The 21,190-nt window shown below is 44.1% G+C and overlaps 2 long non-coding RNA genes and 6 gene segments (V, D, J or C); 2 read left to right on the top strand and 6 right to left on the bottom strand.

Moving 5' to 3' along the window:
* Positions 1–926: 926 nt before the first annotated feature.
* On the bottom strand, positions 927–1,373 carry LOC115250068 (immunoglobulin heavy variable 3-33-like). The segment is given in 2 exon segments: positions 927–1,242; positions 1,328–1,373. Coding segments are annotated over 2 exon segments (360 nt in total).
* A 734-nt stretch (positions 1,374–2,107) lies between these two features.
* LOC101073514 (immunoglobulin heavy variable 3-23-like) lies at positions 2,108–2,717 on the bottom strand. The segment is given in 2 exon segments: positions 2,108–2,517; positions 2,607–2,717. Coding segments are annotated over 2 exon segments (435 nt in total).
* Positions 2,718–7,129: 4,412 nt separating this feature from the next.
* On the bottom strand, positions 7,130–7,568 carry LOC115250072 (Ig heavy chain V region 6.96-like; the record flags this gene model as incomplete). The annotated part of the segment is given in 2 exon segments: positions 7,130–7,434; positions 7,520–7,568. Coding segments are annotated over 2 exon segments (354 nt in total), but the record flags the coding sequence as incomplete, so codon positions are not given.
* Positions 7,569–8,457: 889 nt separating this feature from the next.
* On the bottom strand, positions 8,458–9,078 carry LOC115249969 (Ig heavy chain V region MC101-like). The segment is given in 2 exon segments: positions 8,458–8,930; positions 9,018–9,078. Coding segments are annotated over 2 exon segments (513 nt in total).
* A 694-nt stretch (positions 9,079–9,772) lies between these two features.
* Positions 9,773–10,375, top strand: LOC115250081 (uncharacterized). The gene is made up of 2 exons (XR_003888641.1): positions 9,773–9,992; positions 10,268–10,375. It is a non-coding gene; the product is annotated as an uncharacterized lncRNA (long non-coding RNA).
* Positions 10,376–16,297: 5,922 nt separating this feature from the next.
* Positions 16,298–16,999, top strand: LOC115250080 (uncharacterized). Its single transcript, XR_003888640.1, has 2 exons — positions 16,298–16,616; positions 16,892–16,999. It is a non-coding gene; the product is annotated as an uncharacterized lncRNA (long non-coding RNA).
* A 100-nt stretch (positions 17,000–17,099) lies between these two features.
* On the bottom strand, positions 17,100–17,568 carry LOC115249968 (Ig heavy chain V region 23-like). The segment is given in 2 exon segments: positions 17,100–17,431; positions 17,520–17,568. Coding segments are annotated over 2 exon segments (381 nt in total).
* A 2,875-nt stretch (positions 17,569–20,443) lies between these two features.
* On the bottom strand, positions 20,444–20,891 carry LOC115250069 (immunoglobulin heavy variable 3-48-like). The segment is given in 2 exon segments: positions 20,444–20,757; positions 20,843–20,891. Coding segments are annotated over 2 exon segments (363 nt in total).
* Between the last annotated feature and the right edge of the window lie 299 nt (positions 20,892–21,190).

The following is a 21,190-nucleotide window of genomic DNA, read 5'->3' as shown; positions in this document are numbered from 1 at the left end:
TTTTAACATAGTTTGTTGGGAAATAAGATAGAGTTCTGGTTATTGTTTTTGCTCAAAGATTGGGCCATTGCAGGTTAAAAATAACTTGACAGAAAAATGCTGGATCAATAAGAATTTATCAAAGGTGGAAGTGAACTATTCCATAAGAATAATTTATGTTAAATGAAAAAACCTCCTAAAAACCTCAAGGTCAATCAATCAAACTATGATTAATTTACCATCAATACAATGTAATTGAGCTACCAGGATATTGAATTATTTGAGGGGGAAATGTCTTATATTTGTTACTGATGGGTTTAATAAATGCATAAACATATACTCAGTTTGTAAATTATTAAATAGTAAGGAGGTAAATTAGTGATATAAAAGGCATAAATTATTAAAATAAAGACAGTGTTCAGTGTTTAGTGACCAGAATGAGACATCCTCGGACAGACACCTGAGGGCCCCCTAAAGTAATAAGTGAGAAGGAAGAAAAAAATCCAAAAGGCTGTTTTGAAATCTGTTGAACTGCATCAGTGATTCCAGGAAAATGGAAACAGTATTGGAGTCACCACAGTCCATTTTTAAATCCTTTGGGTAGAGAAGATAGATTACCTGAGGTTAATTGTTTGTGAAAAAATATTGGAGCATTGCAGTTAAAAACAGTTGGAGAGAGTGATGGTGGATCAATGACAATTAATAAATGTTCCATTTCAAAGAAGATGACTTTCAGGGAAAATTACAAATTAGTCATGTTGGCACTTTGCATTTTTTTTGGTCAAAAGCAGTTGTAAAATAATTTAAAATAACATTTTAAAGTGAGGTCATTAACAATTTAAAAGGCATTCATAATAAAATAAAGACAGTGTTCAGTGTTCACTTCTGCTCTTCACAGCAGTAAATATGAGAAGTGTGTGTTTTTGTACAGCTGCTGAACTGACTTCAGTCACTGTGACCATCGAGCACAATAATAAACAGCAGAATCTTCAGTCTTCAGGCTGTTCATCTGCAGATTCAGCTGTGCTCTGTTGTTGTCTCTGGAGATGAGAAACCGGCCTTTGACTGACTCAGAGTAGTACTTGTTGCTGCCATCATAGTAAATGAGACTGATCCACTCCAGTCCTTTTCCAGGAGCCTGTCTGACCCAGTGCATCCCATAGCTGCTGAAAGTGAATCCAGAGGCTGAACAGGTCAGTGTGTGAGATTCTCCAGGTCTTTTAACCACTGGTTCAGACTGGGTCAGAGTCTGAGCATCAACACCTGTTTAGAAGATGAAACATCAAGTTAATCAGCTGATGACAAAAATCATAGTCTGTCAACAACCAGGATGAGTGAAGATCTTCACCTGCCCAGCAGATAGTTAGAAGCAGCAGTCCTGTCCTACAGTCCATGATGATCAACTGTGTGTCTCCTCTTCTCTGTCCTCCTCTCTGCTCTCACATAAGTAGACGTGGAACACATCTGAGTTTTGCATCGACTCCTCCTCAGTAAACAACTGGATTTGATTGTGATGCCTCCTCCTCTTTGGATGATGTGAGCTCCCCACACTTCACACTCAGCAGTTCTCATCCGGCTAAATATCAATTTTACGATACAAAAAAATGTCTAAAGGGAGAATCATGAGATCAGGGATTTTCAATGAATTTGTGACATCATTTAATCGATTTTTATAATTACACATTTTTTTTCCATGAGTCATCAATTGATCATGAATGTTTGAGTAACAATATTAAACACTGATCTCTTTAAAAAAAAAAAAAAAAAACGGGTTCTGTGTGTGTGCTTTTATTTTGGGTGAAAGTTGAAATTAACTGTTGAGATAATTGAAATTACAGAGAAACAAATATATTGTTGCTGCATTATCCTTATGAAACAATTTTAAATGCATGTGAAATTCAATTGTATCATAATGAGATCAGACGTTCAGCATTCAACAAAATCAGTCATCATATATATTTTAGGTCATTTGGTATTTATATATTCGTGTAAAAGGAATCCAAAAAGGTTTTCTTATTTTGTAGTTCTTTTTTACTACAAAAAACATTGAAAGTTTCCTACAGGTTTTATATTTAATTTAAATTCTGAGGTAAAAATCTTGTGCTCCAACATTCTTCTCAAAATTTCTGCCTCAATGTTGTTGTCATGATTCATTCCTGGTATGACAGCGCCCCCTCTGGTGATGTTGTGTTGATGCTCTGAGGGGTTTTTGTTCAGCTCCACTGATGCTTTGTGTTATTGTGTATCTGGCACAGTAATACACAGCAGTGTCTTCAGGCTGCACATTCACTCCATTTAGAGTCACTGTGTTGCTGGAAGAGTCTAAACTGATGCTGAACTTGTTCTTCAGGGAAGCTTTATAATATGTGCTAGATCCAACACCATTTCCAATCCACTCCAGTCCTTTCCCTGCAGGCTGTCTGATCCAGCCTGTCCAGTAGCTGCTAACAGAATAAGAGACCTGACAGGTGATTGTCAGACTCTGACCTGGCTGCACAGTCACAGAGGCTGGCTGTGTCAACTGTTCACACTTCACACCTGTGAAACAACAAAGAAAATGCTGATTATAAAATCACACTCAAACAGATCAACTGCTGACTTTGACAAATCCACAGAAAGAGACTCACATCCAGCTGCCAACAGCAGCAGCAGAGCTGCAGAGAACATGGTTAATGGTGAAAGTCAGGTGCAGAGAACTCCACTGACAGTCTGATGTGATGGTTTTATAGCTGAGGAACAAAAAAGAACTCTGAATTTGCATAGAATCAAACATGTGAAGCATCACTGTTGATCTGACTGGAGCCAATAGAAAAGTGGAAACCTACAGTCAAATCATGTTTTACATATAAAGGTCTGCTGTTAGTTACCTTATTAAGATTAAGATGTACTTTATTCATCCCCGCAGGGAAATTGAATTGTAACCTATTAAAATATTCATGAAATTCCTGTTTAAGGTTTTGTGGAAATTTACTATGAAATCTACTGTGAAACTTACTGTGTAGCACAAGTTTATCATGTAACTTTGAATCACTAGAACTGACTTATGCATATACTGAATAATGTGCGTACGTGCAGGCATTTAATCACACTTCTTGGTGCCACTTTGTGATTGGCTCATGAGGTACCGGAACTTACATAGAACATAATCATACAAGGTAATAAGATGGCGTCATCAGTTAATCATATGACCATTTGAGCACTGTTGCTAACTTTTCTGCTGAATATAAACCAACACCCAAAAAGGTCCAGCACTTTTTTTTATCTGTTGGCAGACGGAGAATGTTTCTCTCGTATTGTGAAAATGCCCACAAATGTGTCTAATAAACTTTTTACTGAAGATCACGGATTCTCTGGTCGTTTCACGGTCTGAACCTACGAAGTAGATTTGCAACAGTTTCTTCCTGTTAAAGGGGAGGTTTTCCTGCCACTGTTGCTAGTTAGGGTCAGGCCCTGGGATTCTGTGAAGTGCCTCAAAACAATTTAGAATGTAACAGACGGTATATGAATAAAGTGTCACAGCCCCTTTTCCCCAGTTCCCTCCTGTCCCAGTACTTTTCCACTGCCCTGCTCACAACACACCCTCTGATCACCACACCTGCTCTCAGTCACTGATCACACACCTGCTCTCAGTCACTGATCACACACCTGCCCTCACTCATCAATCAGCTCACCTACCAGTGTATATATTCTCCAGCCTCACACTCACTCAGTGCCAGATTGTTCTTCTGCTTTCATGCGAGACTTTCCAGCATTGTTTCCCTGCCGGATTACCCGTTACCGACCCTGCCTGTCTTCGTTCTGCCTGCCTTGCCTGTTCCCCGGACAACCTACCTGCTTTCTGCCCCTGACTACGACTTCTGCCTCAGCGTCTCTGGTTCCTGTCTCCTCACCTGGTTTAGACTTCTCCGCCCGGCCCCGACTTCGCTGCTGCTCGTCCCACTCCCCGAGCCTGCAACCCATAGACTTTGTGTGGGCCCGGAGCCTGAAGAACGGACTATTTCCTGTGTTTCGTTGTCTGCCTGAGTTCCTGTTTGCCCGTGTGTTAATAAAAGGCATTACTACGGTCCAGCTTTCCAGAGTGCTGCATTTGGGTCCAAACTGCACCCGTCACAGTACAATCTGGCCCTACATGGACCCAGCACACTCGTCACCACCTCAGTCTCGTTTGGACCAAGTGGAGGGAAGGCTCCAACAATTCAAGGCCAAGCTAGCCTCCAATGCTGCGGAGGCTCGGCAGACAGCCTCGGTCCTGGAGCGGGCATTAATGTCAGTAGCCACCCAGGTCCAACAGCTGGTGGTCTCAGTGTCACAACCGGCCGCTCCTGTTCCTGCTCCCCCACCAGGCACTGCTCCAGAGCCCCGGGTGGGAACCCCAGAGCGTTATTCTGGGGACCCAGAGGGCTGCAATCCGTTCCTCACGAACTGTTCAATCCTGTTTGCTCTGCAGCCCTACACCTTCGCCTCGGAGGCAGCGAAGGTCGCCTTTACCATCAATCACCTGACTGGCAGAGCACGCCTGTGGGGAACGGCAGAGTGGGAGAGGGGCACGCCGGCCTGTTCCTCTTTCCAGGCCTTCTCTGCGGAACTTCGTAAGGTTTTTGGGCCTGTTTCTCTGGGCCCGGATGCCACCGGGGGACTCATGAGCGTGAAGCAGGGAAGTCGGCCCATTGCTGACTACGCTATCGACTTCCATACCCGGGCCCGGCTTAGTCACTGGAACCCAGCAGCCCAGTGCGACGCCTTCCTCAATGGGCTAGCGCCATACATAAAGGATGCGTTGGTTCCCTTTGATCTTCCGCCCTCCCTTGATGGACTCATCAAGCTGACTTCTAGGCTGGACGGGCGCATCCAGGCAAGGAGAAGAGAGCTACGCCAGGGAGAGGCGGCGCACCGGTCGTCTGCCCGCCTGCGAGGATCTCCAGCCGCCTCCAACCTTCTCACAGGGCCCGCATCTGCAGGTGGGACGCACCAGCCTGACTCCTGCGGAGCGAGAGCGATGACAACAGGGGAACCTCTGTCTCTACTGCGGATAGGCTGGGCACTTTGTCTCTCATTGCCCAGTAAAAGGGGAGGGCTCAGCAGTAGACGGGGGCGTACTGCTGAGCCGGACTCAAGACTCTGCCCCCTGCCCACGGCCATTGTTTCACGTCCGGCTTCTGTTGGCGGGGGGCTCTCACACCCTCGCCACCTTCATAGACTCCGGGGCTGATGTCAGCCTGATCGATGAGGAGCTTGCTGTCCAGCTGGGTATCGACCGGGTTCCGTTACCACATTCAGTTCCTGCCAGCGCCCTGGATGGCCATCTCCTAGGGACTGTCACTCACCAGACCACGCCCATCCACATGCTTCTGTCGGGCAACCACCACGAGACCATACAATTCCACGTCCTGAAGTCACCTCACCTCCCACTCATCCTTGGTTACCCCTGGCTCCGTCGTCACAATCCCCACATTGACTGGGCGACGGGTTCCATTCTGGGGTGGAGTTCCTCCTGTCACCAGGTCTGCCTTAATCAAGCTGCCGCGCCTCTACTATCAGTCGAATCCATTCCGGCCCCCGACCTGTCTGCGGTACCCTCCGAGTACCATGACTTCCGGGAGGTGTTCAGCAAGGCTAAGGCTACCTCCCTGCCCCCTCATCGACACTACGACTGCGCCATAGACCTTCAGCCCGGCACCACGCCTCCCAAGGGTCGTCTCTACTCACTGTCTGCGCCAGAAAGAGAGGCCATGGAGGTCTACATTAATGACGCTCTGGCTACCGGGATTATCCGTCCCTCCTCATCGCCTGCTGGGGCAGGGTTCTTCTTTGTGGAGAAAAAGGACAGGTCCCTGAGGCCCTGCATCGACTACAGGGGCCTCAATGAGATCACGGTCAAGAATCGATACCCTCTCCCACTCATCGCTTCAGCCTTTGAGCTGCTTCAGGGGGCCATGGTCTTCACCAAGTTGGATCTCCGCAATGCCTACCACCTAGTCCGGATCCGGGAGGGGGACGAGTGGAAGACCGCCTTCAACACACCCACTGGACACTATGAGTACCTGGTCATGCCTTTCGGCCTTACTAATGCCCCGGCCGTATTCCAGGCACTCATTAATGACATTTTGAGAGACATGCTCAACAAGACTGTGTTTGTCTACCTGGACGACATCCTGATCTTCTCCCGTTCCGAGGAGGAACACGTGCATCATGTCCAGGCCGTCCTCCAACGCCTGCTGGAGAACTCGCTGATTGTCAAGGCCGAGAAGTATGAATTCCATGCTACCTCCGTCTCTTTCCTGGGATACATTATCGGTCAAGGCAGTGTGGAGATGGACCCCTCCAAGGTCTCTGCCGTCACCTCCGGGCCCATCCCCGAGTCCCGGAAACAGCTGCAACGGTTCCTGGGTTCCTGCACCCGTCACATAAAGATTGATTGATTGGTGGATTGAAATAAATCTCACTTTAACTTGGATGTTCGTATTTGTTCCTGTCTTAACTTTCAACAGTGAAAAAGGATATTGCATCATAGACCAAGAATGAGTCGTCCCAAGACAGACACCTGAGACCTCCCAAAAGAAACAGGTGGGAAAGACAACAAAAAATCCAAAAGAGAGCTATGAAATGTATTGAACTGCATCAGGGATTCCAGGGAAATAGAAACAGTTTTGCAATCACCTTAGTCCATTTTAAAATAGTTTTGATAGAGGTTAATTGTAACTGAACAAACATAGGACCATTGCAGGTGAAAAGTGATTGGAGAGAGTGCTGGCGGGTGAAGGGGTAAAAATGTCAATGCTTAAAACCCTGAGTTCGCTAAGTCTCAGCCTTAACCAGCCAACAGCGAAGGCCATGTGTGTGTGTATTCATAATGTTTAAGCTATTATTCCTCATATATTCATCCCAAATAGTCAACATTAATCATCGTAGCTCTGATCCATTCAAGCATGTACTGGTGTATTGTGTTGTATTGTAATCTTTGGCTAAAAATAGTAAATGAATTATGTGAATTTATAGGATTCATTAAAAATAAAAAGGTAATATAATAATATGGATTTAAAACGCCTAAAATAATACAATTGTCAGTGTTCAATTCTGCTCTTCACAGCAGTAAATATGAGAAGTGTTTGTTTTTGTACAGCTGCTGAACTGACTTCAGTCACTGTGCGTATCGAGCACAATAATAAACAGCAGAATCTTCAGTCTTCATGCTGTTCATCTGCAGATTCAGCTGTGCTTTGTTGTTGTCTCTGGAGATGATAAACTGGCCTTTGACTGACTCAGAGTAGTACTGGCTGCTGCCACTGCCGCTGCTGATATAAGCGATCCACTCCAGTCCTTTTCCAGGAGCCTGTCTGACCCAGACCATCCAGTAGCTCCTGAATGTGAATCCAGAGGCTGAACAGGTCAGTGTGTGAGATTCTCCAGGTCTTTTAACCACTGGTTCAGACTGGGTCAGAGTCTGAGCATCAACACCTGTTTAGAAGATGAAACATCAAGTTAATCAGATGATGACTAAAATCATAGTCTGTCAACAATCAGGATGAGTGAAGATCTTCACCTGCCCAGCAGATAGTTAGAAGCAGCAGTCCTGTCCTGCAGTCCATCATGTTCAACTGTGTGTCCCCTCTTCTCTGTCCTCCTCTCTGCTCTCACATAAGTAGACGTGGAACACATCTGAGTTTTGCATCGACTCCTCCTCAGTTTAATTTGCACAGCATCAATTTGATTATCACCTTTTTGAGTTTCTCTCAAAATAAATATTATTTTATTTACTTGTTTTGAACTGATTTTGACAGTTTAACTTGTTGGAAATAATAACTTCTAAATGATAACTACGAACTGAATTTGATTGTGATGCCTCCTCCTCTTTGGAGGATGTGAGTTTATGATTTGAGACATTTTTAATTTAATCCAACTAATAGTGCACCAGTGCTCCCAGTATCCCACATTTCACACTAACCAGTTCTAATCAAGCTCCATATGAAAAATCATGTGCTAGTCTGTGCACTTTTAGTTTGGGTGACGCGTGTTGAAATAAACTGTTGAGTGTTATGATCCTGTGTGTGGGCTGTGTGTTTCAAGCACTTTTCTGGGTTTTGGCTTGGCACTTTGTTCACTGTGGTCTCCTTGTATAGCACGCTCACTTTTCTTCATTGTTGTAAATATTTGTGTAATTAAACTGTAGTTTACCGAAGTGGCCTTCTTGTCTGTCTTCTTGGGTCCCACCTTGAGTTTTTGTCAGAGCTGAAACATTGAGGTCATTAAAGAAATAACTAAGAAACAAATGTATTTATGTTGCTGTGTCCTTATGGAACTATTTCACATATGTGTGAAATTTACTTGCAATGTAATGAAGATGTCAAAGGTTTATGATGATGTCATTAATAATTTAAGTTGGTCGTTTTATGAGTGCAAATGACATCCACAAATGTTTTTTATGCTTGTACTATTCTTTTTCTTTAAAAAAAGGAAATGCACAAAAGTTCTTTACCACATTTAAATTTTTCTGTTCTCAATGTATTGAGTTCCAGCATTTTTCAACACTTTGAACTCAATATCAACATGTTTGGGTGATGATTCATTCCTGGTGTGACAGCGCCCCCTCTGGTGATATTGTGTTGATGCTCTAAGGGGTTTTTGTTCAGCTCCACTGATGCTTTGTGTTATTGTGTCTCTGGCACAGTAATACACAGCAGTGTCTTCAGGCTGCACATTCACTCCATTTAGAGTCACTGTGTTGCTGGAAGAGTCTAAACTGATGCTGAACTTGTTCTTCAGGGAAGCTTTGTAAACTGGGTTGTATCCAACACGATGTGCACCAATCCACTCCAGTCCTTTCCCTGCAGACTGTCTGATCCAGTGTGTCCAGTAGCTGCTAACAGAATAAGAGACCTGACAGGTGATGGTCAGACTCTGACCTGGCTGCACAGTCACAGAGGCTGGCTGTGTCAACTGTTCACCCTTCACACCTGTGAAACAACAAAGAAAATGCTGATTATTAAATCACACTCAAACAGATCAACTGCTGACTTTGACAAATCCACAGAGAGACTCACATCCAGCTGCCAACAGCAGCAGCAGAGCTGCAGAGAACATGGTTAATGTTGAAAGTCAGGTGCAGAGAACTCTACTGACAGTCTGATGTGATGGTTTTATAGCTGAGGAACAAAGAAGAACTCTGAATTTGCATAGAATCAAACATGTGAAGCATCACTGTTGATCTAACTGGAGCCAATAGAAGAGTGGAAACCTACAGTCAAATTGTGTTTTACTTGTGAAGTTCAGCACATGCAAAACCGTTTTGGAAGAATACAGATTAATTTCACAATATCAAACCAATCAATGGATCTTGATGAGGAGGACAAGAAAAATCCAAAAGGAAGCTCTGAAATCTAATGAACTGCATCAGGGATCAAATAAATCAATCGATCTAGGAGAGGAAAAAAGTCAAAATTTTGAGGACAGCAGTCCAAACCAAAACACAAGATAACCCGGTCAAAGACATGAGGGGCCCACTGGACATTTTAACAAAACACTCTCTGGTTGAGGACAGATGGAGAAGTGGTTTTAATACACAAGGACGGGGCAAAGATGATGAGACACAAATGATGATTAAATAAAATAATAAACACAGGAGAGTCTTAAACATTATGTCTATTTATGTGCACCTAAGAAAGAAACTGCTGGAAATATTTGGAAAAACTTTCCTGGTAAATCTTTATGAAGATTGTAATTCAGTTTTTGAGAAGGAGGCACGTTTGTTGTCTGTGGAGGTTTTTGCACAGCTGTTCCTCTCTCTGGAGTCACTGTGTTTGTAAAGCCAAACCCCTGGTTACCTGCTTGGCACTTTAGTGGTTCCTGGTGGTGGGTAAGTGTAATTGCAGGTATGATAGGGAAAGGTTCGTGACGTCACCACGCAGAGGCGTGCCTTCCTCACTTGCAAGGTGTTTCCAATTGTCCTAATTCCCAAGTTAGAAAAGCAGTGAGACAATTCTCGAGGGGTTTGCTCGCAAGATCGGGAGGGACAGTTGGTAAGCACCATTTTAATTTGTTTTAAGCCTTAAATTTCAGTGTGTCGGAAGGAAGACGTGATACTGTATTGTGACTGCGCTGATTGTTGTGTTAAGAACGTTCACTTTCACAAACGGCACTGTCTACAATTAGGATGTTGGTTACATTATTGCGACTTTGCACATTTATATTTGTAACTATTGGGTTTTATGTGTAATATGTCTGAATTTCTTAAATATGTTCATTTCTTTATTAAGCAATTTCATATGTTTATATTTTTCTTTTCTATTTCAAGGTTTTTTACCTATTGGCCACTGGGCTACCTGCTGTGGTCTTGGGCTGTCTGTAAACTAAAAGTCACCCTGATGAAAATGTTATAATAAAGGGAAAAAGAAAACGGAAACCCAGACTGTTGGCTCTGAGTGAAACCCTACTAAACCTTCAATCTTGCAATTCCCTTCAAGTTGGAAAATAAGGGCAAATAAAAGAGGAAAGGAAAACCTTTACCCCCAAAAATAACTTGACAGTAAAAAACCACCGTCTGGAGAACTACCTGAAAATGGCAGTCGCAGCTACTGGAAAAACAGTGGAAGAGCTAAGAAAAGACAGAGTAACTGCAAAAAGGCTTTGCAACACAATATCCCGAAATCATGAGGACATGAATGAGGAGGAACTTAAGGACATTTTAAGTAAACTCAAAAGTGAAGCGGAAAAACTCATGGAAGCCAATGATGACCTACAAGCTGGGATAATTGCGGATCAGGAAGCAGAAGAAGACTCTGGTGAGGAAGCTGTACTAGATGAGCAAGTAAGGACTGATCTTGAGAAAACATCAGATTGTAAAAGGAGATTGGCCGAAGGTAGAAACCTCATTCAGCAGAGCCTATGGTCCAACTTTGCACAAGCTGACTTGTCCATTGCTGTCAGGACGACAGAGACCGTATATGACCATGCTCAAACCATGAGACCTGAAGATGGCCCAGGGGTGTACGACCATGTCATCAGTCAACTACAGGAGCTGTTTAAGAGAGCAAAGGAGGAATACAACAAGTGGACGTCGTGGATTCCAGGACACAATCGGAGAGAGATCCAGGATCAACTAAGGGAGCTTGAGTTTTCCATTCCTGCGCTCATTACACGAAAGGCGGACTTCATAAAGGTGACTGTAAAGAAGGATCCGATGCCACAGGCAGCAGCGACTGTAAATTACTCTACTCCAGCAATTAGGCTAAAGCCAACAGCGCTGCCAAGATTCAATGGCTGCCAACGGGAGTTTTTCAGATGGAGAAAAGACTGGGAAGCGCTTCAAAGTCAAGGTGAGCCAACGGGTTCAAGAGAAGTCAAAAAGGCCCAGTTGTTGGATTGTATTGACGAGAAAATTATCAAAGACTTGCGCTTGTCCATGTACAGTACAGCTGATGAAATCTTCAGGGTTCTGGAGAGTCGTTATGGAAACAAAACCCCTATTGCACTAGAGATAGTTGAAGAACTCCAGCGGACGCCATCAGTCAGGAGGAACCAACCACGTAAGATAGTGGAGTTGATTCGAACCGTGGAGAAGGCTTTACAAGACTTATGTGAATTGGGAGACACTGGTGCGATTAAAAACCCCTTGGTGACTAAATCGATCGAGAGTAAGCTACCTGATTCACTTAAAAAAGAATGGCTGATTTATGCTACAGACACTAGGAACGCGGTGCAGCCGGAGAAAAGATTTGATTGCTTACTTGCATTCCTGAAGGGGCAGGAACCCATTTATGAGCAATTAGAGCTGCTTTTGGAGGAGGAGCCGGTCAGAAAAGAGGCCAGAGCTGAGCTACGGCATGCACGAACCAAAGTGACAAAGTCAGATGGTGACCAAGCTGGGTGTGTGGTCTGTGGTGATGTTAAGCACAAGAGGAAGCTTTATTTCTGCAGGCATTTCCGTTCATCTAAGTTGGAGGACAAGCAGGCCGCTGTAAGGAGAATCCGTGCATGTCCAAAGTGTCTCGAAATTCATGGAGACGAGTTGTGCTGCAAACCCGGCTTCTTGTGCAAAGGCCAGCGCTGTATTGATGGACGAGCAGAACATCATTATATCTTGTGCCCTTATGCAAAAGAGAAGAAGAATGACCCAAGAAGAGACAGACATAGTAAGGAGGGGCCGGCAGCGAAGGCATTCACCGAGGACCAAGAAAAGTTCTTTAGTAGATTGTCACCAGAGCTTGCCAAACAGTGTCGGGATGTGTTTTCCAATAGTGCCTCAAAAACCTTCAATGCTGTGAGTAATCATTCTAGCCTCCTTGCCGAAAGTGGGCTGCAGGAACTGCCAGTTATTATGATGTTACTAGAGGTCACTGCAAATGCAGGTCAGAGACTTGGGACACTAATAGACCTGGCATCTGACACAAACTACATCACTCACTCAGCTGCCAGCAGATTAAATCTCAGAAGTGAGGAGATCACCCTGGTTGTTCATGGTGTTGGTGGCATGGAGGTATGTGTGGAGACTAAGCGATATCTACTGAGAATCAGAGTCAAGACGTCTCAAGGCACACTCAAGTCCCACCAGATGGTTTGCTATGGATTGGACAGGATAGCCGAAGTTCATCAAAGTGTCACTGCAGGGCAGCTTCAAAGATTCTTCCCCAGAATTGCGCAAGCTGAACTTGAAAGGCCTAAGGAGGTGGATTTATTAATTAGCCACAGAGAAGGACGACTGGCCCCCCAAAGAGTTCAAGCTGTGGGCGACCTGGTGCTGTGGGATGGACCACTAGGGAAAACTGTCGGTGGAGCCCATCCTCATCTGTTTGAGAAGCTTGTCTTGTCAGCTCATGCATCTAGAACTCACTTTGCTCGCTCAATGAGAACGGCCGCTGTCAGGTACGTGGAGATGGCTGGCACCCCACCCAAGCCACCACTTAACTCTCATTACATAGGCAAGACCAACTCAGCCCATCAAGAGTTTTTAAAGTGGTGGAGGTGGGACAGCATCGGAACAGCATGTGAGCCCAAATGTGGAGGCTACCGTTGTGGCAACTGCCAGCCCAGCGGAAAAGAAATGACTCTTGCAGAAGAGAGGGAGCTTGAGGTGGTGCGAGCAGGCCTCACACATGTAATGAGTGATGACCATAGTACAGAACCTCACTGGCATGCCAAGTATCCGTGGGTGGACGATCTTCAGTCCCTGCCAAACAACAGGAATGCTGTTCAAGCTACGTTTCTGAGGATGGAGAGGAAGTTGGCCAAAGAACCCAATTGGAAAGTTGCCTATGCTGCTCAGGTGCATGAGATGTTAAGCAGAGGTGCTGCTGCGAAGCTGTCCGATAGCACAATTGCAGAGTGGACAGGCCCAATTTGGTACATAAGCCACCTCATAGCCCCTAATCCACATTCTGTCACTACCCCTGTGAGACTTGTGTGGAACAGTAGTCAAAGATTTAAAGGTGTCAGCCTGAATGACTTATTGCTGAAGGGTCCCGACGTGCTTAACCAAATCAGAGCTGTTCTCCTTAGATTCCGGTCCGGAGTTTATGCAGCCATTGGAGATGTGAGAAAAATGTACAACTCTGTTTGGCTCGAGGACCGTGAAGTACATCTGCATAGGTTCCTCTGGCGAAACAGTGCTGAGGAGGAAATTCAAGAATACGCAGTTACCAGGGTCAACATTGGTGACAAGCCAGCAGGATGCATTGCGCAACTGGCTATGCGGGAGACTGCCAGTCTTCCCCAGTTTAGTCACCTGACAGCTGAGCGTGAAGTTCTTCATCGCAATGCGTATGTGGATGATATACTCACATCACATAATGATCTGAAGCAATTGCAGGCTACTACAAAAGGGGTGGAGGACATTCTTAAAGCAGGAGGGTTTGCCCTTAAGCCATGGGTTTTTTCTGGCCAAAGTGGGAGGGGAGACCACATCGACAGACAAGAGACCGTGCAAAAAGATGCCTTTGTGTTGCCCAACCAAATGAGTGATGATGACAACAAAGCACTTGGCCTCGGATATATTGTCAAGGAAGAAAAACTTCATGTTATGGTGGCTAGCAACTTCTCAAAAAGAAGGAAAAAAATGCATCTTGGGAAAGACTTGGAGCCTCAGCAGGTCAGGTTTTGTACACCAAGCCCCCTAACACGCAGGGAGCTCCTCAGTCAAGTTTCCGGCCTTTATGACCCAGTTGGCTTAGTGGCACCAGTCAAGCAAAAGGGTGCCATTCTCGTGCGGCGGGCGTTTCAGGAGGCTAGAAGTGAGCAGCATCCTGCAAAGGATACGTGGGACAAGGCCCTCTCAGCGGAGCTAAGAGAGGATGCTATCAAGCTCTTCGAGGAATATGTCAGGCTCAGAGATGTGAAATTTGACAGAGCTCTAACACCATCAAACTTCATCGGAAAGCCATGGGCGCTCACGTTCTCTGATGGAAGTGAGCACTCCTATGGGGCAGTGATGTACCTAAGATGGGAGACGGATGAGAGCCCAATCATCAGACTTGTGGAGGCCAAAGCTAAACTGTCACCCCTTGACCAGAAGGGCGAAGCTGTGAAGGCAGAGGTGTGCGGTGCTGTCATCGCTTCACGGCTAAAGAAGTATTTTCAGTCCCACAGTCCAATTCAAGTTGACAGATGGTTCCACTTCGTGGATAGTCAAACCGTCCTTGGAGCCATTCAGCGAGAATGTTATGGGTTTCAAACATTCTTTTCCAATCGGATTGGTGAGATCCAAACCAACTCCAGAGCTGAGGACTGGTGGTGGGTCCCCGGCCCACAAAATGTCGCTGACATGATCACAAGGGGTGCGAGTCCTGAGAGTCTGACGGAGCATTCCATTTGGCAGAGAGGGCCCGATTTCCTGAAAGATCCAATAGACACTTGGCCAGTCAAGTCTGCCAAAGACATAGCAACCAATGCCAGAGAAAACATAAGCAAACTGCAAAGAAAAGCTTTTGTAGCTGCCATAACCAGGTCCATGGCAAATGACCCAAAGCAAAAGATGGTGACGTCTAAAGCGGAATCAAGAAGACCATCGGCAGGGTCTGAAATCAAACACCTTGTTGATGCCAAGCGATTCAGCACTCTCGCAAAATTCATCAAGACGGTAGCGCTAGTCTGGAGGGCTGCTAAGAACTTCTTGAGCTTTTTAAAAGATGTTGAAAACAAATACTCCAGTGTGTCTAAGTGGGAGGCAGTTTCTTCAAAGGGACTCATTTCTGTTAAAGAGAGAGAGGACGCCCTGAGGGACATCTTTCTTGCCACGCAGCAAGGTGTAAAATTTCAGGACTCTACTCGAAATCGTCTGGTGGTCTATAAAGATCCAAGCACTGGACTGCTAGTCGCTAGTGGGCGTGTTCAGAGCTTTAGAAATGATAACAGAGGAGTTCCTCTATTACCTTATGATGCCTGGGTGTCCACGCTGATGGCTCGTGAAGCTCACGGTTGGAGTCATGATGGAGTGGCAGGGACATTGCTTAAGATGAGGTGCAAAGCGTGGGTCATCAAAGGCAGAAGGGTTGCTCAAAGGGTCGTTGACGGCTGTGTGTTGTGTAGGAAGATACGGGCAAGACGGTGCCAGCAGGTGATGGCTGACCTACCCCCTGAAAGGACTCGGCCTGCAGCACCATTCCAATTTACCACTGTGGATCTCTTTGGTCCTTACCTTGTGAAGGATGATGTCAAGAGAAGGGTGACACTGAAAACCTGGGGTGTTGTGTTTTCCTGCATGGCTTGTAGAGCAATCCATCTAGACCTAGTGAATTCTGTGTCAAGTGAAAGCTTCTTGATGGCATATCAACGATTCACAGCCATAAGAGGGCATCCCAGTAAGCTTTGGTCAGATCCTGGTACTAATTTCATCGGAGCAAAGCCGGTACTACAAGACCTATACCAGTTTCTGGAATCCCAAAATAAAGCAGCTTTGGCGGAGTATGCAGTGAGTAGAGGCACTGAGTGGAGGTGGCAGATCCATCCAGCTGACTCGCCACACCGGAACGGCGCTGCGGAGGCTGCTGTACGTGTTGCTAAAAGAGCTCTCCAAGCCCTTGACAAGAACACCATGTTGAGCTACAGTGAGTTCCAGACGGTCCTTTTCACAGCTGCAAACTTGGCTAATGAAAGACCAATTGAAGCCAGAGTGCAGAGCAAGGAAGACTGTATCCGGTACGTCTCACCAAATTCTCTCCTGCTTGGCCGTGCTTCTAACAGCGGAGACTTTAACAGCTTCGACTTTTAGAGTTACTCTTACAAAAGACTCCAGGTGATCCAAGACAGCAGATGGCTTTAAGACAGCTAAAAATGACAAGTTGCATTCCACAGTTCTCCATAGAGATGTGAGGCGGTTGGTGGTTCTATTGCCTGTTGAGGAAGGTAAGGGTAAGATCTCTAACAGAAAAAAATTAGTTTGTCTTTTGTACATGGCGATCATCACAACAGTAGTTTGTGTGATCGAGTGGGAGGTGTAAAGCCAAACCCCTGGTTACCTGCTTGGCACTTTAGTGGTTCCTGGTGGTGGGTAAGTGTAATTGCAGGTATGATAGGGAAAGGTTCGTGACGTCACCACGCAGAGGCGTGCCTTCCTCACTTGCAAGGTGTTTCCAATTGTCCTAATTCCCAAGTTAGAAAAGCAGTGAGACAATTCTCGAGGGGTTTGCTCGCAAGATCGGGAGGGACAGTTGGTAAGCACCATTTTAATTTGTTTTAAGCCTTAAATTTCAGTGTGTCGGAAGGAAGACGTGATACTGTATTGTGACTGCGCTGATTGTTGTGTTAAGAACGTTCACTTTCACAAACGGCACTGTCTACAATTAGGATGTTGGTTACATTATTGCGACTTTGCACATTTATATTTGTAACTATTGGGTTTTATGTGTAATATGTCTGAATTTCTTAAATATGTTCATTTCTTTATTAAGCAATTTCATATGTTTATATTTTTCTTTTCTATTTCAAGGTTTTTTACCTATTGGCCACTGGGCTACCTGCTGTGGTCTTGGGCTGTCTGTAAACTAAAAGTCACCCTGATGAAAATGTTATAATAAAGGGAAAAAGAAAACGGAAACCCAGACTGTTGGCTCTGAGTGAAACCCTACTAAACCTTCAATCTTGCAATTCCCTTCAAGTTGGAAAATAAGGGCAAATAAAAGAGGAAAGGAAAACCTTTACCCCCAAAAATAACTTGACAGTGTTTCTCGAGCACAGAAGAAAACAGCAGAATCCTCTGCTGTCAGGCTGCTGATCTGCAGGTACTGAGTGCTGCTGGACACGTCTTCAGTCATCACATAACTACTTTTGAAAGAGCTTCCATAGCTAGCAGAGTTTAAACCTGCGTTCATCCTCCCGATCCACTCCAGAGCTTTCCCTGGTCTCTGTCGTATCCAGTGGATATAGTAGCTGGTCATGCGAAACCCTGAAATGGTGCAGGACATCTTCACTGTCTCTCCAGGTCTTTTTATTTCAGGCTGAGACTGATCCAGTCTTTCACTCCAAACACCTGAAAGACAATAGAAATACACCCAACAACCAGGTCAAGCCCATTCTGGACCTGTCCACAGAAGTAACAGCAGCCCTGATGTTCTCACCGTGAACAGTGACAATGATCAGTAAACCTCTGATCACTGTGTTCTCCATTATGTGCTGACACTGCAGTTCTGTGCTCTGATCTGAGCAGAACTGTGTAAAACTGCTCCAGGCTCCTGTCACAAGTTCCTGCTGTTTTTATAGGACAGGGAGAGTTTGCATAGACGTCCCTCTCTGGGACATTTTCATGAACACCCCAAGACAATCTGAAGAGAGACACTCAGAATCATTCATCATGAAATGTATCCATGGTGATCCATTATATGTTTAATGAACTTGAACCTGTATAAATTGTGTCACATGACTGTATTGATCACATTAGACTGAGCAGAAATGTAGACTTTTAAGCATGTCTGCAGGGAGCGTTCTATATTCTAGAATTTAACCTGTAGTACATCTGATCACAGACAATCATCATCATCCCACTTGTTTGTTTCATCAATTCATCATTTTCTTTATGTTCTAAAATGTTTTTCTGCTGTTTGTTTTCATGGTTTGGAGATGTTTGTGCACCTCATCTGTGTCTGCAGCCTCCTCATTCTCTGCTGTCACAGAGTTACTAAAGTATGTTTGTGTCATTAAAACTTGTTCAAGGCATCATTTTGGTTAATGCCAGTGAGTCTGGAAAATGGATGAGATCAAGTCAGTCAAAACGTGTGGAAACACAAATCAACATTATCTCCATCATTCTTCAGTGTTGAGAGTCCTCATTTCTTTCTCTCTCTCCATCCGACTTTCTTGCTCTCACACGCACACATGCACAATCCTTTCCCTATCTTTGTTGGTATTTAGAGACATAATTTATTTCAAAGCTCCCTACCCAACCATAACTATACCAACTCATCCTGAGCAAATGGGCCCACCTCCACAAACAGGTCCTCCCATTGTCAGTAGATTGAGGACTGTGCGATTCAATATGTATTAAATACCAGTGACGTGCGGTGAGGTTCATGGCTGGTGAGGCACTGACTCCTCAAGAGTCAGATTTACGATGGTAAGAACTGAAAAAGAGCATCTTATTTCACCATTTTTCCAACAGCATTCAACGACTGATAATGCTTCATATCCCATCAGCATTCCTCTTTCAATTACACTCGCAATCCAACACAAACATATAGACAGGAACATATTTGTCCTATAAAGAACTTTCTTTTATAGCTATGGATAGAGCACCCATCTTGTGTTTTAAGAAATTCATATATTCTGTGAACAAATTAAAGTGCAGAGATGTGTGCAGCACACATTTAATTTTAACCAACAGTAAAACTTATTTTTTAAACTTTAAAATCTGTTCTTCAATAAATTTTAATAAAGTTTGCCTATTAAAATGATGGTCCCATTCAGTCTGATCCTGTAATTGTTTTCCACCAAATTCAATGAATAAGATACAAGAATATGCAAATCAGCTTTAATAATTAGACAGACAGAGAGACAGGTTGATCAATAAGCCAACCAATTGTTCAACCAAAGACATTTTTATTGAAGGATGAACAAGACTTTTAACAAAATCTAATATGTCTGATTTTTATGCTTGATATTAAAGGTGAAGATATTGTCTTTTTCTTTTTAGCATGATTGTATTACTGCTGCTAATACTCCAGTGATGGAATGGATTTTTTAAGTGTTGATCTTGACTCAAAAATAGGAAATGAAAAACCACATCAACTGTCACACTGAGACATCTGACTTTGTGTGTTCTGCTGCCACCTTTTGGTCTAAATGTAGAAATAACCTGTGGAATTTCAGAAAAGCCTCTCCACTATCTTCACCCAGTGTTTTTGGGACAGTAATACACAGCAGAGTCCTCCTGATTTAGAGTGGACAGTTTCAGATAAGCCATACTATTCATGTTGTCTTCAGTGATTTCTATACATCCTTTCACACTGTCCTTTTCCAGGATCCTGTCTGATCCAGTTCATTCTACACCTAAATGTGGAGTCAGATCTCCTTCAGGACAGATGGAGAGTCTCCCTATACTTTTTAATGACCGAATTGGAAGGAATGGACTCCATACTGTGACCTGAACCACCTGTAAAGAGGAAATGACATTTAGAAGAAAGTTGGTGGTCTGGGAGAGTCACCGTCTCTCAGCAGTGTCAGACAGCAGCAGAACTCACAGGACAGAGAGTCAGTGAGCAGCATCAGCAGAGAGAGTGTTCAACATACTGATGCTGGAGATGTGATCTGTCATGGAGCAGAGAGAACAAGAGCAGTCAGCAGGACAGACGTCCACCAGACACTGAAGATTTGCATCAGGGTATCAGGAGGACAGGCTCAAACAGGCTCAAACAGTCTCCAGGAAACCATCCAACAGTTAGTACTCCTCTAATGACTGTTTGACCCAAAGACTAACAATTCACCAAATGGTAAATAATATTTTTTAAGAGTTTGGATGGGGAAAAAAAATCTAAAAACACATTAATTCAAAACAAGAATATTTACTGGTTTGTTTATTCATTCATTATCTAACAAAACTTAAAAGATGAGATCATCCCATTTTATTTAAAGAAACAGGAATGACGCCTCACAGTGTTCATTTTTGTTGTGAGCAGTACTGTGTAAAACTGCTCCAAGCTCCTTTCAAACGTTCCTGGTGCGTTTCATGAACAAAAAGAGTTTGTGCAGACTTCCCTCTCTGTTATATTTGTTGCAAGGCACAAAGAAATCTTAAGGAAGAAGGCATTGAAAGCAATCTTGGTGTGATGGCGCCTCTTGTGGAGATCTTGTTTTGATGCTCTGAGGGTTTTGATCAGCTCCCCGATAAGTATTCAGTTATTTTTGAAAAATTTGTGATGTTATTTTCTCATTTATTTGAAAAGGAAATGTTTGTATTTTGAAAGAAGATGAAATATAGATGTGATCAGACCAGGAAATATGAGGAAATATGGAAGTGTTTGTTTTTGTACAGCTGCTGAACTGACTTCAGTCACTGTGACTCTCGAGCACAATAATAAACAGCAGAATCTTCAGTCTTCAGGCTGTTCATCTGCAGATTCAGCTGTGCTCTGTTGTCGTCTCTGGAGATGATAAACCGGCCTTTGACTGACTCAGAGTAGTACTTGTAGCTGCTACTGCTGCTGATATAAGCGATCCACTCCAGTCCTTTTCCAGGAGCCTGTCTGACCCAGTTCATCTCATAGCTGCTGAATGTGAATCCAGAGGCTGAACAGGTCAGTGTGTGAGATTCTCCAGGTCTTTTAACCACTGGTTCAGACTGGGTCAGAGTCTGAGCATCAACACCTGTTTAGAAGATGAAACATCAAGTTAATCAGCTCATGACAAAAATCCAAGTTTGTCCACAATCAGGATGAGTGAAGATCTTCACCTGCCCAGCAGATAGTTAGAAGCAGCAGTCCTGTCCTACAGTCCATCATGTTCAACTGTGTGTCCCCTCTTCTCTGTCCTCCTCTCTGCTCTCACATAAGTAGACGTGGAACACATCTGAGTTTTGCATCGACTCCTCCTCAGTAAAGAACTGGATTTGATTGTGATGCCTCCTCCTCTTTGGATGATGTGAGCCAATGATCAAGACACTTTTAATTTTGTCCAATTAATGATGTACCAGTGGTCCTAGTTCTGATTTGTGAGGTACCCCACACTTCACACTCAGCTGTTCTCATCCAACTGCAAATTAATTTTAGTTTACAAAAAGAATGTCTAAAGGCAGAATCAT

This window comes from Takifugu rubripes, chromosome 5 (assembly GCF_901000725.2).
Source record: "Takifugu rubripes chromosome 5, fTakRub1.2, whole genome shotgun sequence".
Lineage (NCBI taxonomy): Eukaryota > Metazoa > Chordata > Actinopteri > Tetraodontiformes > Tetraodontidae > Takifugu > Takifugu rubripes.
Note: the sequence above shows the minus strand (reverse complement) of the source record. Positions and strands in the feature narration are given on the sequence as shown.